General features: G+C 42.6%; 1 protein-coding gene across 3 annotated transcripts in view; it reads right to left on the reverse strand.

The window, feature by feature from the left end:
* robo4 (roundabout, axon guidance receptor, homolog 4 (Drosophila)) overlaps window positions 1-18,480 on the reverse strand; it is a 124,990-nt gene that overhangs the window by 10,857 nt on the left and 95,653 nt on the right. For all 3 annotated transcript variants that reach the window (XM_048615601.1, XM_048615599.1, XM_048615600.1), the window contains 3 exons: window positions 15,822-16,049; window positions 9,349-9,761; window positions 11-280 (listed from right to left, as the gene is read on the reverse strand). In XM_048615601.1, coding sequence (XP_048471558.1) covers window positions 11-280; window positions 9,349-9,761; window positions 15,822-16,049 — 911 coding nt within the window. The remainder of the gene's footprint in view (window positions 1-10; window positions 281-9,348; window positions 9,762-15,821; window positions 16,050-18,480) is intronic.

Raw genomic sequence — 18,480 nt, forward strand, 5'->3', positions numbered from 1 at the left:
TCTGTTGTACCAGTGATGTATTTGGCCTGTTGTTGCTGGTCTGAGATCTTGCTGAAGAATCCACTGGGGTCTTTTCCAGTAGCACTCTGCTTCCTGGCTGCCATTTCCTCCTTTTGGGAGATTGTGTCTTCTATCTCATCAGCCCAAGACATATTCCAATCCCAAATGTGACCAGGTTCAGATTCTGAACATTCACTTGTGGCCTCTGATCCTTCGGAACGATTGCATGACAGCTCAGCATCAGGTAAGGCAGTGGGCATACAGGATGTTGGAGGGAGAGCTGGGATTAGAGAAATCAGTAAGTTATAATCCATTCATTTTATGTCATCGTACAACTCAAGAGATTTTTGAAAACTAAAGTAATAAAAAATTAGTATGCAATAAAACTGAACACCAAAAGATAAAGCAAAGGATTCAAATAGCCAGGAACATGTTAAAGATCAGATGATTAGTGCAGGTATACTGTAGGAGTGTGACAGATGCATTTCTGAAGGCAACAGGAAATGTGAGAGTTAGGCCATCATCAAAATGTTGGTTATGCCTTTTGGTATTGCTCTCTTCTTAATATTACTTCCATTCTTAATGCTTTGAGTCCAGTATGACACTTTTTCAGAACAGGATGTTCCAGAGCAGAATCATACCTCAAAAAGTCTATTGTGCTTTTCTCTCTCCACAGATGCCACCAGACCTGCTAAGTTTGTCCAGCAGTTTCTGTTATTATGTCAGAATGTCAGCATCTGTAGCACCTTGCTTTTATTCCTGACATTCTTAATGCATTGTGTGGATACATGGCAGCCGGAAGGAGACTGCTAGGCAGTTAAATAATTCGACACGCTGGCAGGGGCTGAGAAAGAGAGGTTGAGAGAGACAGACAAACAGTGATGCTGAGAGGCAGAGAGGGACACAGAGGGAGATGTGAGAATGAAGACAGGAAGATCTGAAAAGTAACAGGAAGTATTCAAGTTTGTAAACTTCTTTCTACAGAGATTCTCATAGTTTGCCAGAATACACGCGACTTGTACCACAGTTATATCCTCAAGGGCCAATCTCAAGTAACATAGCGTTAAAGATCTGTCTGTGTTTCACAGCACTGATTTGTTCTTCCTCTTTTCAATCATCCATCTCCTCTTCTGGCCTAATCCTGTCACAGAGTCATACAGCACGGAAATAGAACCTTCAGTCCAACCAGTCCATATGCTGACCATAATCCTAAACCAAACTAGTCCCACCTGCCTGAGCTTGGCCCATATCCTTCAAAACATTTCTTATTCATGTGCTTATCTAAATGTCTCTTAAACTTGGTAACTGTACCCGCATTCATCACTTCACAATTCCACCCTCTGTAAAAACATTGCCTCTCATATCTTTTCTAAATCTTTCTCCTCTCACCTTAAAAATATACCCTTTGGTCCAACTGGTCCATGCAGACCAGATATCGTAAATTAAACTCATCCCATTTGCCAGCATTTGGCCCATATCCCTCTAAACCCTTCCTACGCATATAGCCATCCAGATGTCTTCTAAATGTTGTAACTGTACCAGCCTCTACCAGTTCCTCTGGCAGCTCATTCCATACACACACCACCCTCGGTGTGAAAAAGTTTCCCTTAAGATCCCTTTCCAATCTTTCCCCTCTCACTTAAACCTATGTCCTCTAGTTTTGGACTCTGTTACCCTGGGGAAAAGACCTTGGCTGTTCACCCTATCTATTCCCCTCATGATTTTATAAACTTCTATATGGTCACGCCTCAGCCTCCAACGGCCCAGGGAAAATAGCCCCAGCCTATTCAGCTTCTATATAGCTCAAACTGTCCAACTCTGGCAACATCCTTGTAAATCTTTTCTGAACCCTTTCAAGCTTCACAACATCCTTCCTATAGCAGGGAGACCAGAACTGAATGCAGTATTCCAAAAGTGGCCTCACCAATGTCTTGTACAGCCTCAACATGACCTCCCAACTCCTACGCTCGATGCACTGATCAATAAAGGCAAGCATACCAAACACCATCAAGTCCAGTTCTAGCTTCCAGAATGCTACCCACACTGACAGTGGAATTGGGAAATCTCAGACATTCCAACATATGAGGCCTAGTACTAGACAGTTTGAGGAGAGCCCAAGTAGGCCATTGGGGAAACTGAGGAATCCTCCCTATTGAAATGCCAATTTAACCGTAAAACAATTTCTGTAAAGTAGACAGAACGGCTTAAAGTACACATGACTTCTGTGAGAATTGTATCATCACTTTGTTCACCTGAAAGTTGAAAGAGATGGGACAGGCTTGGGATACAGATGAAGATTAATTAATTGAAGTGTTGTCTGCTGCCCAGTCCGCACTGCTATAGTTCTAGATTCTGGATCAAGCCATAAATATAACAGCCTCGGAGACACAAGAAATACAATAAACACTAGCTCCAATTTAAATGCATTTTACAATTACCCAATAAATGAGCAGACAAGCAATTCCAATAAAACAGGACTTTTATGTTTCATTTAATCTGTGTACTGCATGGCTCAGAAATCAGGCCTGCTACAAAAGGTCAGGAGGATAGGTGTTTATCATTGTGACATGTACACCCTACAGTTCATTTAGAAGGATCTTCACAGCAGATTTGTATGGTTAGCTATTCGTGTATTCATGTGTATTCACCCAGACACTAGAGGAGAAAGTAGATGTACTCTGAGGAAATAAACATTATAACACTTGCATGAAGCAAGGAGTCTCTCCATCAATAAATAATCAGTGCTTCAAATTGCCCTGAAATTTGTTCATCTAATCCCCAGTTCCAGCTGAGGTGGATGACTAGCCCAAACTATTCTACCATTGCTGCAGATGCAGACACTCCATTTGTGTACAACCTGAGAGTACCCTTAGAGGATGTGGAGCATCACTTTTCGGAACATGCCGGATAGGGAGCATCACACATAGTGCACAGGGAATGGGATTTGACCCATGCAGATCTGAGTAATTATACCTGACCAGTGGTTAGCACTGCTGCCTCACAGTGCCAGGGACCCTGCTTCGATTGCACCCTTGGGTTACTGTCCATGTGGAGTTTGCACATTCTCCCTGTGTCCGCATGGGTTTCCTTTGGGTGCTCCCAGAGTCCAAAGTTGTGCAGTTTGGGTGGATTCGCCATGCTAAATTGTCCCATAGTGTCCAGGGATGTGCAGGCTATGTGGGTTTGCCATGGGGAATGCAGGGTTACAGGGATAGGATAGGTGGGTCTGGGTGGGATGCTCTTCAGAGAGTTGGTGTGACTCAATGGGCCGAATTGACCTGCTTCCACACTGTAGGGATTCTATGATTCTATAAATGTAGTTGTACTTATTGCTACCATGCAGAAAACCTCCCCATTATCTGTGAACAGTGCCTTTTCTGTAGATACTCTAGAGTGGTGGATTCTCTACCTCTAATCACTACATAGGCTCAGAACAAAGCAAAGCCAAGCAATGCAAAGGAAGATTGGTGGGAGCACCTCCGCTGAATACCACACAATACCACACACTGGTGGAGGTGTCAAGTACTGCAAGGCATCAGGGCAGGTCATCTAGGAAAACAACACATTTTTCATGCCAACTGGACATCCCAGGTCACTTTGCAGTCAGTAAATACTTTTGAAGTAGCGTTACTCTTGTACCGTAGGCAATGTGGCAGCCAATTTGTACACAAGCAGCTCTGACAAACAGCAAAGTGATAACAGCCCGGGATAATTTGTCCTGCTGTTTCCACTGAGTGATAGGTAGTAGGCAGAAGTCCAGAGATATCGCACCTGCTTTTGCCATGAGTTCTTTTTTTGAGACATCTCAGTTTAGGGTTTTAACTGACAGACAGTACCTCCAACAGGGGAGAAGGCTCTCAGCATTGCACTGAAGGGTCAGCTGAGTTGTGCTTAGGTTCTGGAATGGGACTTGAACACACAAATATGGACTCTAAGGTGAGAGTACGACAAGAACAGAGTTCCAGGCTTTTGACCCAATGAGCAGCCTGATACCAAGAGGATTTGGGAGGAAGGTGCTGTGTTTTTGCAGGAGTTAATTCAGAGAATCTCAGTTTTCCCGACGTTTAACTGCCAGACATCCAACTGAACAGGTAGAACAGGTTTTTTTGGCTGGTGTATGCTACCTCAATTCCCAAACCTGCAATTGTACTGTGGTGGAGCATCATCTAGGTTTATTCACTTAAACCCCAATTGTATTGAAGACATGGTTGTCTAAATGAAAGGTGAGCAGTTAGCAACTGACCCAGTTTTTCTTCAGCGGGGCTTTATTTCAGACCGATATCCATGTGTTGAATTTGACAATAAAATACTTTCAGAGATTTACAGGTTTACAATAAAACCTTATCCTTTAACACAACACTACCTTCTGCCTTTCCCTGTCCAGCTCATCAGTGGGGAAGAACTCAGCTCTTAAATACAAAGTCCAATGAGCATCATTGTTCTCAAATCAACCCTGGAGCTATTGTGACTGACCTTTTACGGGGCCTGCATTTCTAACACTGACAAACACTCAATGCAATTATCTGAGCTAGTTGGAATGGAGAACCATAGGCAGAACATGTAACATTAGTTAGACAACATAGCTATGTTATGCTGCTGAGCTTTTCCAGCAATTTCTGCTTGTGTACTTTATACTGTTACTTCTGGAAGCTTGAGGAAATAGGATTACCAGGATTATAGATGATTGGTTTACATTGTCTGTCTTGGCTCATTTGGGATTACACTCCCATTGCTGGGTCAGCCCAGAGTCTTAAGTATGTAACCTTGGATAGCGTGAATAGCTACGGTCTTTATCCCAGCATAGCAGAGTCCAAAACTAGAGGGCATAGGTTTAAGGAGAGAAGGAAAAGATTTAAAAGGGACCTGAGGGGCAACTTTTTCAGAGAGTGGTGCATGTATGGAATGAGCTGCCAGGGGAAGTGGTGGAGGCTGGTACAATTACAACATTTAAAAGGCATATGGATGGGTATATGAATAGGAAGGGTTTAGAGGGATATGGGGCAAATGCTGGCAAATGGGACTAGGTCAGTTAAGGATATTTGGTCGGTGTAGACGGGTTGGACCAAAGGGTCTCCTTCCGTGCTGTACAGATCTATGATTCTATGAGATCAGCGCAAGGAATGCTGTACAGTTGGAAGTAGGTGAGACACTAAAACTCAGGCCCTTTCATGCAGATGTAAAACATCTCTTAAAGTAACTCCGTGAGAAACAGGAGAAAATTTCTGAGCACTCTGGTCAATATTTTCAACACAGTTGACAAATATTAAAACAATTTTATTTGGTCATTTACCTCATTTGTGGGACCCTTCAGTGTATCAATTGGCTGCAACAATTCCTATAAGAATGACTATACTTCAAGAAGTATTTCATTGGCTATAAGGCATTCTGTAACATTTTGCTTCGTAGTGGAAGATGCTATATAAATGCAAAATCATTTACTTTTCTCCTACACAAAATATTTTTATGGCACAGCTTGTAAATAAAAAAAAATGTGGTGTCAGAGATGAGGATTTATGATGGAGTGTTCCATTCAGACTTGGTCTCTTTTCCCAGGCACTAATTCATTTACAAAGATTTGTTATTTAATGCCTGGTCTCAGATACTGGTTTATTAAATTACCACAAAGTAGAGCAAATTGTTTGTACTGGTTTGAATCTTGTGGAGGCTATTTTTAGCAACTAAAGTGCTCATGTTATTCACAAGAATTGTTGGTGGAGGTTACACTGGTGGAGAGAAATAACAGCAGCATCAGCAGATTGTCACAACATGAGTTCCAACTTGATTGTGAATACACTTTCTATCAGACAATGTAATTAACGCAAAAGAAGCTAACTCTGTATATAGCACTGACTGCTTACATTTTAAAATTATTTTCCCCTGTGCTTTTTCATCCAGGAATAACTGCAAATCAGTGGTTTGGTACAAATATCTGTCTGCAGAGAAAGTATTTTGCAAAACTTTCCCTTTATTATAATAATCTTCTGTTGTACCTTTTACCAAAACAAAAAAATACACACACTGCTCCTCTAGTTCTTGTGCCTATTGGACTTACTTGATGAGAAAGAGAAGAGACAAATTTACTCTTTATCAAACCTATCCCACACTCACCATTGGAATGTTTGATCAGCATAGTGTGGCAAGACCTTTACTCAATTACTAACAACTGTCCTAGGTGTTGGGACAGGGCATCTGTATCTATTACTGTACGAATGGAGGACTAAGGGCAGGAGGAAAGGGGTTCTGGATTATGGTCGGGTTGCAAGGCAAAGTATGAATGCATCTGTCACTGAGGCAGCTGTTCAGTGATATCTGGGACTAGAAGCAGATTCAATAGTAACATTTAACAGGCACTTAAGACAGACATGAACAAGCAGGGAATACAGGAATACAGACCACGTGCAGGCAGATGGGATTTGTTTAGGATAGCACAGACATGGTGGGCCAAATGGCCTGTTCCTGTACTGTCTTGTTCTATTCTCTAGACGCATTGGAATAGTCACCAAAGGCTTCTTGTCAAAAGAGCTCTTTATGAGGGAGAACCTACAATGCTAGCCCCCCCACAGTTAGGTGCACTGTTTGTTTATATGGAGATTGCCTCCCCAGCTTTAGCCAAATTAAGAGCTGAAGACCTCCACTCGTAGCTGGGAAGGATGGGCAGTGCAGCAAACCTGGGCTATTTAACAAACTGGTGGAAAGTGTACAGAGCTGTCCCCTAGAGGTCTGTAGTGGAACTACAACTCCTGTGTAATTTGCATTCACCTTTCATATATGTATTGATATACGGTTACCTTTCAAAAGTAAATTGACTATGTCCTTGAAAAGGAAAATATTTGTATGGTTTTAAGGGGGAAAAACAGGGGAATGGGATAGACAAAGAAATGGGCTGATTGGCCTCATTCTAAAAACCTGCATCAGGACATTGCTGTGATGTTGCCTATCCATCCTTATTCTCTGAGAAAGTGTCAACTTAAGTGAACTGCAGTAAACCCCATGATACAGTGCAGTTCAACTTCCAAAAGGCTTTCACTGAAGTTCCACATTTTTAAAATTCTCTTGTGGGGCATGGGCATCGCTGGCTGGCCAACATTTGTTGCCCATTTCTAGATGTCCTTAAGAAGATGATGGTGAGTGGCTTTCTTGAATTGCTGCAGTCTGTGTGCTGTAGGTTGTACAACAATATCTTTAGGAAGGGAATACCAGGATTCTGACCCAGTGACACTGAAGGAACGGTGATATATTTCCAAGTCAGGATAATGAGTGGCCTGGAGGGGACTTTGAAGATGGTGGTGTTCCCATGTATCTGCTGCCCTTGGCCTTACAGACGGAAGTGGTCATGGGTTTGGAAGGATCTTTGGTGAATTTCTGCATTATATCTTGTAGATACTACACCCTGCTGTAACTGAACGTCGGTGGTGGAGGGAGTGGATGCTTGTAGATGTGGTGTCAATTAAACTAAACAATACTGATTTGTATCAGAAACAGAAGTTGCTGGAAAAGCTCAGCAGGTCTGGCAGCATCTGTGAAGAAAAAAATCAGAGTTAACGTTTGAGGTCCGGTGACCCTTCCTGTTCTGAGGAAGGGTCACCTGACCTGAAATGTTAACTCTGATTTTTTTCTTCACAGATGCCGCCAGACCTGCTGAGCTTTTCCAGCAACTTCAGTCTTTGTTCCTGATTTACAGCATCCGCAGTTCTTTCGGTTTTTAAATACTGATTCGTATTCCTGACATTTTGGGCAATCTCAACATTATTACTTTAGATAAAGTTGTGAATGATCACAATGTTTACATTTTGGGGTTCTAGACTCTTTGGCATGTGTTGAAACTTTTATTTTAACCCCTTATCTGTTCCAGATTAGAAACATTAGACTCAGCAGCACAAGGAGGCCATTTGGCCTCTCAGGCCTGCTGCCCCATTCATTAAGATCCTGACTGATCTGGGTTGTTACAGTCCTGCATGCTATTCTCAATTCTTCCTGCAAACAGGTGCTGGTGTCTCAGTGAATTCTTCTATTCAGCCTATTCCAATTGCTGTTGAGACTTTCACAGAATAGACAAAACCTCATGACAGGGTAGATGTGGAGAGGTTGTTTCCCCTTGTGGGAGAGTCAAGGACCTGTCTGAAATGGGCTGCCAGAGATAGTGTGTGGAAACGAGTACCATTTTGTCAATTATGAAACATTTAGACAGGTACATGGATGGGATAGGTATGGGGAGATATGACCAAAAGCAGACAAATGGGACTAGTTTAATTATGAAAACTGGGTGGGATGGGCAAGTTGGGCTGAAGGGCCTGTTTCTGTGCTGTAAACCTCTATGAGTCTAAGCGAGCTGCTTTGTCCAGGATGGTGTTAAGCTTCTTGAGTATTGTTGGAGCTGAACCCATCCACACAAGTGAGAAGTATTCCATCACAGTCCTGACTTGTGCCATGTAGATGGTCAACAGGCTTTAGGGAGTCAGGAGGTGAATTAGTCAATGTGGTATTCATAGCCTTTGACCTGCTCTTGATGTACTTTATTTACACAGCAGTTCCATTAGAGTTTCTGATCAACGGTAACCCCCAGGATGTTGATGGTGGGGGATTCCGTGATAGTAACACCATTGAATGTCAAGGGGCGGTAATTATATTGAGATGGTTATTGCTTGTCACTTGTGTGGCATGACGTTGTCCAGACCTTGTTGCATTTGAACATGGAGTGCTTCAGGCATGAAATTAAATTAAACCATGGGAATTAATGGAAGAACTGGTGGAATAGCAGGAAACAACGAGTACCATTTAAAGGCGTAACATGGAAGCTGATGAAAGTTACACATGGGGGAGATTGTGTCTCAACCCCACAATCAATACAGATTCTGCTCAAAGGAGGACCACCAACCAGAGGACACAGAATAAAGATAACTCGCAAAAGAGCTGGAGAGGAGATGATAATTTTCTTCTTACTTTAAAATACATTGAGTTGCTCGATCTGGAATTCACTGACTATAAAGGTGATGAAAGCAAATGCAACTGTAGCTTCCAAGAAATTGTTTGTATTCTATTGTCAAAAAGGGTAAATTTTCAGGGTTATGGAGAAGGAGTAGGGAATTTCAGCTCTGTAAACAGCCAGCAGCAGTACAGGGTGTTAAATGATACCTTTCTCCATTAAATTATGGTAAACTCTGGAATGGGACATCAACACAAACGTTTCTTAGCGAGAGATGAAGCAACTACGCACAGCACCATTGCTGATAACCATCGGCTTGTCCATTGACCATTAGGCACCAATACTGGCTGAGCCATGAGTCTAAGATGAAAATGGAACTCCTATTCCATTCTGCTGTGCTGTTGTGTCACCAGGTTGAAACTTACCTGTGTAAGGAGTCGCCATCTCTGTTTGTTTCAGACCAAAGCAAAAACTGTCAACGGCCACGGCAAGGGCCTGGGCGAAGTTGGCATCCATGAGGAAGGAGCCATCGGAGGAGCTGACCATGCTGCAGCGGGCACTGGTGAAATTGTCCTCGGAGACAGAGCCCCAGCCATTGGCCAATGATCCGGCAAGGGAGCTCTCGCACTCGCTGATGCTGGAGGTTGGAGTGCGGCAGAGTCTGTGGAAGAACCTGCGAGAGTTCACACGGGCCACCTCCACATCCAGGTCATCGTCCTCATCATCATAGTCTGCAGCATCCGTTTCCAGGTCAGAGGGCAGCGGCCCACAGATGTACCCATACGTGTGGGGAGGCGAGAAAGGTCTTTGAAAGGAGGATGAGCTGTCTGTGAAGTGCCTGTAAAGAAAAATAATTTATTCCCATAATTATGGGCTTCCTTTACATTTACCATTAACTTGCATTTACATAGTGACTTTGACCCATTGAAAATGCTCCAAGGTGCTTCACAGAACAGATATCAGACTGAATTTGACCCCCAATCATTGATGCACAGATGTCAAACAACCTGTAACAGAGACTGCCTTTGGGATGGATAGAATAATAGAATCCCTATAGTGTGGAAGCTGGCCATTCGGCCCATCGAGTCCACGCCCACCCTCCAAACAGCATCTCATCCAGACCCACCCAACTACCCTATCCTTGTAACCCTCTATTTACCATGTCTAGCCCACCTAGCCTGCACATCCCTGGACACTATGGGGCAATTTAGCATGACCAATCCACCTAAGCTGCACATCTTTGTTTGGACTGTGGGATGAAACAGGAGCACCCAGAGGAAACCCACACATGCAGTTTGAAGGGAAACAAGGATGGAGGGAATTGAGATGGGAATCCATATCCTTTGACATAGACAGTTGAAGACTTGACCACCAAAGCTAGTGTAAAGGGAATTGGGGACATACAGAAAGCAGAATTGGAGGAGAACAGAAATTTCAGAGGGCTTTAAGACTGGAGGAATTTACAGAGATAGGGAAGGATGAAGCCATTGAGGGAATTGAAAATTCAATGAGAATGGATAAATCAAGTCACCACTTAACTGGAATCAATGTAGGTCAGGAAGCGTGGAGGTGATGGGTGGATAGGACTCGGCAGCAGAGGTTTGGATGAGCTCAGGGTTAGGGAAGATGGGTGATCAATGAGTATAGCATTGCATTAATCATGTCTGGAGGTAATGAAGGCAAGGACAAGGCTGTTGTCAAACTGAACCAGAGGGAGATGCAAGTGAATGAAAGGAGGAGACCTTTAGCAAAGAATCCCCCACACCTCAAATTGTCCCTGTTATTTCTCCCAGGATATGACTGAGATACCTACTTCCCTCCAGAGCTTCACTCCCAGAAGGTATTACTAAGCTGAGAGTCTCAACACTGCAGCATCAAGCTATTCAAATACAAAAAAAAAATATAAAAGCAGTTCATCCGAATAATGCTCACTTCCAGCAAGGCCAACTGGACAGCAGGGAACCAACTGGCTTTTCCACTCCCTCTATTCAAGGGACTTATGCCAACTACAAGGTAGGAACAGAAGACGGCCGTTCAGCCCCTTGAGTCTGTTCCTCCGTTGAATTAGAAAAAAATGTCAACAACAGCACAATGTGAAAGAAAAAGACTTCAGGAAGTCCCAAAGCATTTTGAACTCATTTAAAAACTTAAATGTAAACACTATTGAGTTATAAGAAACATGGAAGCTAATTTGTGCACAGCGAGGTATCACAGTAGCAGTGAGATCATAACTAAATAAAACTTTGTGATATCGGTTGAGGATAAATATTGGAAAGGACACTTGAAGGATGTTTTTGCACTAGCCTCAGAGAGCGGAGTTGACAAGGCACCAGCTCAGTTTATCATCTGAAAGATGAAGCCTCTGAAAGTACAACAAATGCATCAAGGTTTCTGAATACTGTCCAAGAGTCAAAACAGGCACCAATCCAGTTGGAATGGCTTGATGAGACACCAGGCAGTGGATTTACTAAACTGAGTTTTAAGTATTGTGTCAGCTGAGGCTCAGTCAATAGTCCTCTGGCCTTGGAGTGTCCAAGGGCCTGCATCACTGAGGGAATGCTGCACTGTTGAAAGTGCCACTTTCAGATAAGATGCTACACCAAGGCTCCCAAATGCATGCTTGGGTGGTTGTAGAAAGATACAATGCATTGTTTTGAACCATAGCAAATGTTATGGCCAATACTTAACCCTGTATAAATGCCACAAGAAACTAGATCATCACAGTGCTATGTTCAAATTGGTTGCAACTCCTAGTGAAGTTGGAAAAACTATTTAAATGCAATACCTTTAATATTTTAATTTATAATTTAAGGGCTATAAACATGATGATTTTCTTATCCCCAGACATCTCTGAGCACTTTATAGCAAATTAGGTATATTTTGTGGTGTAAACATTTATAATATAGAAAAATTATATTAATTAAATATTTAAAAAGTAACAGTGATAACATATAAAATGCCTTCTGGGATAACCACTTTGTTGAAGCACCTCGTTCCTAAATGATTCCCTTGGAAAGGATCATCTTAAGAAAATAATTTCTTCTTCCTCAAAAGCAATTGTATTTAGTTTGAGGGTTGGGTGTATTAAATGCATTGTATATGGGGTTTCACTTGTGCTCCTATGAATTGACATAGATTAAAACTCCAGTTATTGGGTTAAGAGGTGTACAAATATAACAAAAACATAGATTAGGAGTAGGAATATGCTCCTTAAGCCTGCACCATCATTCAACAAGATCTGATTGTCCCTCCTTTTTGCCTACCCCCCAATAAACTTTCACTCTCTTCCTTCTCAAGCATTTACATCTAACCTTAAAAATATTCAAAGACTGTGTCTGATGAAAGGACCTAAAGGAGCCATGACCTTCTGCGCCAAAAACAGTTATCTCATTTGCCATAAGTGGGCAACCCTGATTTTAAAATAGTGACTCCTAGTTCCAGAACCCCACAAAGGCAAATATGCGTTTCACATCCAACCTGTCAAGACCCCACAAGATGTGATATTTTTCATCAAGCTACCTCTTGCTCTGCTAAACTTCAGCAGATACAAGCCTAGTCTGTCCAAACTTCCCTCATTAGACAACACACCCATTACAGATATTAATCTAGCAAACATTATCCAAACTACCTCCAATCCATTTCCATCCTTCCTTAAATAAGGAAACCAAAAGGGTACACGATACTACAGAGGTGGTCTCACCAAAGCCCTGTATAATTGAAGCATAACTTTCCTCCTTTTGTTTTAAATGCTTCACTTTATGTTTGTAGTGTGTAACTCAGTGAATAAATTTAATGGTGTGTTCATTGGATCTAGTTCTAACCTTCAGCGACTGCCCATTCATCAGTGATTGAGAATATACCCATTAGGACTCATCTCTCGATTCATTTTTCACCCTTCCAGTTCTATTTGTGCATAAAACCCTTTGTTGTTTATGATATAATGCAGTCAATGGTTGGCTATCACGTTTGGACAGCTTACTTCTGAAATAGGGAGAAAAAAATAAAAAATACCAATAATCTATTGACTTTGTTTTGTGTCAAAGGATTCTGGCATGCTGCAGAATTTCAAACACTGCCAACATTTGTTACAATTTTAAATACCTGGCTAGATGTCACAAGCTTCACTCTCAGGCACTGGATCACAGTGAAGACAAGGTATTAGTACAGACCACTTACTACAGAGTGATTAAGCTTAGTGCAACAAAATCAGAGGATACAAACTTTCCAATAAGCCAAAGGATCATGACAAAAGGTGCAATCTTTTGTTGGTATGGGCTAGTAGGTACCTGGAAGTGTCAGAGGATATGGGTTACAGCCATATTCCAGCGATTGGAGAACACATTCCAAACTGCCATTTTAGTGCGGTATTGAAGGAGTTGTACCACTGGAGCTGTCACCTTTTGGATAAGATATTACTTTTGTCTGCCCTCTCAGGTAAATTTAAAAGAATCCACAGCAGTATCTCAGAAAGAGCAGAAGAGTCCTTCTCATCGTCCTGCCTAATAACTATTCTTCAATCAACATTTCTAAAACAGATGAATTGATAATTAACACATTGTTGTTTATTGAGACAGACATGTTCCCAAGGCTTTATGTCCTGTGACCATCCAGACAAATGAAGAAATGCCAAATTTCAAGTGACCATTCCAATTAATTCTACGGAAGAAAAGGAATACTAATTAATTGGCAAGTCAACTGTGATTGGCTGAGATGTTGCCCTGGTAAAAGCAACAGGAACTACTGTCTCAGACAACAAGGTGCAGGGCTGGATGAACACAGCAGGCCAAGCAGCATCATAGGAGCAGAGAGGCTGACGTTTCGGGCCTAGACCCTTCATCAGAAAAGGGGGAGGGGAAGGGGGTTTTGAAATAAATAGGGAGAGAGTGGGAGGCGGATAGAAGAGGGATAGAGGAGAGGATAGGTGGAGAGGAAACAAACAGGTCGAAGAGGCGGGGATGGGGCCAGGAAAGGTGAGTGTAGGTAGGGAGTTAGGAAGGGGATAGGTCAGTCCAGGGAGGACGGACAGGTCAAGGGGGTGGGATGAGGTTGGTCGGTAGGAGATGGAGGTGCGGCTTGGGGTGGGAGGAGGGGATAGGTGGGAGGAAGAACAGGTTAGGGAGGCAGGGACGAGTTGGACTGGTTTTGGGATGCGGTGGGGGGAGGGGAGATTTTGAAGCTTGTGAAATCCACATTGATACCATTGGGCTGCAGGGTTCCCAAGCGGAATATGAGTTGCTGTTCCTGCAACCTTCGGGTGGCATCGTTGTGGCACTGCAGGAGGCCTAGGATGGACATGTCGTCTGAGGAATGGGAGGGGGAGTTGAAATGGTTCGCGACTGGGAGGTGCAGTTGTTTGTTGCGAACCGAGCGTAAGTGTTCTGCAAAGCGGTCCCCGAGTCTCCCTTTCCTGGCCCCATCCCCGCCTCTTCGACCTGTTTGTTTCCTCTCCACCTATCCTCTCCTCTATCCCTCTTCTATCCGCCTCCCACTCTCTCCCTATTTATTTCAAAACCCCCTTCCCCTCCCCCTTTTCTGATGAAGGGTCTAGGCCCGAAACGTCAGCCTCTCTGCTCCTATGATGCTGCTTGGCCTGCTGTGTTCATCCAGCCCTGCACCTTGTTGTCTCGGATTCTCCAGCATCTGCAGTTCCTACTATCTCAGGAACTACTGTCTCTTCTGCTTTTGGGTAAATCAAATAAAGGTGTAAGGGTTTGAACATACACCTTTAGTTTTCAGAAATGAGTCCCTGTTCATGAATGCATGTAATTCTTAGAAAGCATAATTGAGTTTCCTTATGAGCTTCCTTGATTAACTTATGTTGGTTCTTAGTGTTGCTATTAGCACACTCCAGGTCATTCAGCAAATACTTTCCAATTGTCAAAACACATCTCAGAGCAGATATTTTGTTTTGGGCTCTCAAAGAGTAGACTGGTTGATTACAAGCCATGTTCTGCCTTTTAAAAACAACAAAAGGAACATGCTTGAATCAACCAATCATTGGAACTTTTGACCTATGGACTTGATATCACATTGATCCAAATATTTTACATAACGTTGAGAGATAGAAGAATACCATTTTGGATTGCTGGAAAAATTAGTGATTTGTGGGAGATTGCTGTGCGTAAATGCATTGCTGTATTTCAGTAGATAATCACAATGACTATGCTACAAAAAGTACTTGCTTTTGGACAATCTGTGTTGAGATCATGAAAGGACTTACATCAACATCTTTTTCTTCTTTTATTCATTCATGGGTTGCGGCCTCTGGCCAGGCCAACATTTATTTCCCATCCCAGAGGGCAGTTAAGAGTCAACCACACACACAAGAAAAGTCAACCATATAGCTGAGAGTCTGGATTCACAAGCAAATCAGACCAGGTACGAATGGCAGATTTCCTACCCTTTGGTACATTAGTGAACCAGACAGGTTTTAACAACAATCCATGATAGCTTCCTGGTTGCAACACTTTCAGTTCCAAATTTTATTCATTAGCTTTAAATTCCTCCAGTTGCTATGGTGGAATTTGAATGCATGTCCCCAGAACATTAGTTTTAAGACATAGTCAACCCTGTATGATTCCTCTCCTCCTTCTCTCTCCTTCTCAGGCATCAATCTAAGTTATCCTTAATTGCATGAATGCTTGTAGCCCCAATTATTCCCCGCAGCAACTAGTTTTGCATTCTGTTTGCGCTTTCGGTTTCTCCTGATTTTCTTGTCGGATTTATTCTTGACCATCTTATTCCCATGATACTGAGTTTCAGCTTAACCTGTGGTGTCTACTGTATGTCCAATCCAGCAAAATCCTTTATAACCATCAAAACCTCTGTTAGGTTGCCCCCCCGCCGTGTCTCTCTATGTGGGAAATAATAGAGAATTTAGGTAGACTCTTCCTCAAACCTTAGGTTACCCTCATCTGTCAGCTCCAGGAAATGATCGACTGGTTCTGGCCGGTGACTGTTGTCCACACCGTCGTTTGCTGACAGTGAGAGGGTGGCAGTGGAAAGGCGGCTGTAGCACGTGGTCTGATAGGACATCTTGTCATCTTCCAGAGGAGAGCAACTTCCCTCCCTCTGTGCTTCTGCGGACACTGTGCTGAAGCCTGACAGCTTATTGGGATTGCTTGGCCTGGAAGAAAACACAAATACAAGTGAGCCTTTCGTTAATCTTCCCAGAGCTGCCAGTCCTGAAGGGAAGGAAAAAAGGTGCCTACATCCCTCACAGGAATGCAGGAACGGCAGTAAGTCTTCCTTAATTTCTCTACTCTAACTCTCGCTCCTCTTTTAAGAATCTTCTTAAAATCTACCAAATTGATCAAGTTTTGTTTTGATCTACTGTCTTAATCTCTCGATAAATAGCTTTACCATATTTGTTGGATAAGGACATAAGGAATAAGAGCAGGAGTAGGCCACCTGTCTAGTCGAGCCTGCTTTTCCATTCAATAAGATCATGGCCGATCTATCGTGGACTCAGCTCCACTTAACCGCCTCCTCACCATAACTCTTAATTCCTTTATCATTCAAAAATCTATCTATCTCTGCCTTAAAAATATTCAGCGAGGTAGCTTCAACTGCTTCACTTGGCAGGGAATTCCACAGATGAATATTATTGATATTATTTGTGTTTTTACATTAAAGATACTATAGAAATGCAAGTTCTTCTTGTTGTTCAGTCTCCTTAATGCTTCTCTCTCATTCTGTTGTCACGGTTGGTGTGCATTTCAAATCCACCTACTTCCGTTTCGCTCAGTTCCCTGTGTTAGCTTTATCTAACGAAAAGCTACCAGTCTCAAAGTGTCAGTTGACCTGGTATCCTTCAGGGTGAAAGAGGAGGTGGGAAGAATGGTCTAGATTTCCAATCTCCATTGTGTAGGAAAGATGTCAATTCTTGAATGTCCAAGCTCTTATTTTGAGAAAATGCTCATAGCCCACCTCGAATCATTGGGCTTTTACAAGATATGAAGAGGTCTGTCAGTCAATCATGTCTGCATCAATCAAGCATCTGTCTGTTCTAATCTCATTCATCAACTCTTGGCCCATAGCCTTGTATGCCATGGTGTTTCAAACCCTGAAGTATCTAAATAGTCCTTAAATATTCTACCTCTACCACCCTTTTCGGCAGTGAGTTTCAGCTTCCCACAGTCATCTGGGTGAAAAATAACATTTTTCCTCAAATCTCCTGCTCATTACATTAAAACTGTGCACCTCTAATTACTGAATGGGGGAAAGTTTCTTCCTATCTATCCCCTCAGAAGTTTGTATACCTCAATCAGAACCCCTCAGCCTTCTCTGCTCTAACAATACCAGCCTATCTAGTTTTTCTTTAGAGCCCAATCATTCCAGCTCAGGCAACATTCTGGTGAAATTCCTGTGCAAATAAAAACCGAAAAAACTGCGGATGCTGGAAATCAGAAACAAAAACAGAACTTGCTGGAAAAGCTCAGCAGGTCTGGCGGCAACTGGGGAGTGAAATAAGAGTTAACATTTTGGGTCCAGTGACCCTTCCTCAGAACTCCTTTGCATTCACTCTGGTGTAATCACATCCTTTCTAGAGTGTGGCAAATAGAACTACACACAGTACTCCAGCTGTGATCTAACTAATACAGCTCCATCATAACCTCCTTCCTCTTGTACTCAGTATCTCGACTCAAAGGCAAATACCCCATATGCCTTTTTAACCACCATATCCATCTGCTCTGCTGCCCTCAAGGATTTTTACACAGCAAGGTCTCTCTGATCCTCTGCACTTCCTAGGGTTCTACCATTCACCTTGCCTTGTTAATCCTCACAAAATGCATTATCTCACACTTTTCAAGATTAATTTCCTCTTGGTCAGCACCTCTGACCAGCCCAGCCACATCATCCTTTAGTCTCAAGCTTTCCTCAAGCGTTGTGTAATCTGTAAACATATTGATCATTCCTTCCCCATTAATTTTTAGGTCATTAATTTTGCATTGCAAACAGCAAGGAACTCTGCGCCAAACTCTGTGGTATTTCACAGGACACAGGCGTCCAATCATAAAAACACCCTTCAACTCTCACTCTCTGCCTCCTGCCACTAAGAGAATTTTGGATCTAATTTGTCAAATTGCCCTGAATCCCATGGGCACTTAAGCTTCTTAACTAGTCTGTCATGCGAGACCTTGCCAAAAGCCTTACTGAAGTCCAAGTGGTCCAAATCAACTGCTCTACCCTCATCCACAAACCTAGTCATCTCCTCAAAAACCTTAATTAGACTTTTTAGATATGATCTCCGCCTGAGAAACCATGCTGACCATCATTGTTCTGAAGCCTTCAGCAGAGAAAATGTGCCTTCGTCCTTTTCTGATTTCCATCCATTAGTGTATCAAGTGGAGAGTATCAGCAGAATAGGGTTAGGGTTATATTACATTATATTACACACATATGCACACAAACACATAAGACGCCCAGTAAGTATTGTTGGATAGGCATGAGAATCCAGAATGACCCATTTCTTGTCTATCTGAGGCAAATTATGGCACCATCACTAGCCTTCCCCCATTAATATCGACTGGTGACAGGCTTGATGCTGCAGGGGT

This window comes from Rhincodon typus, chromosome 32 (genome assembly GCF_021869965.1).
Source record: "Rhincodon typus isolate 14 chromosome 32, sRhiTyp1.1, whole genome shotgun sequence".
Taxonomy (NCBI): domain Eukaryota; kingdom Metazoa; phylum Chordata; class Chondrichthyes; order Orectolobiformes; family Rhincodontidae; genus Rhincodon; species Rhincodon typus.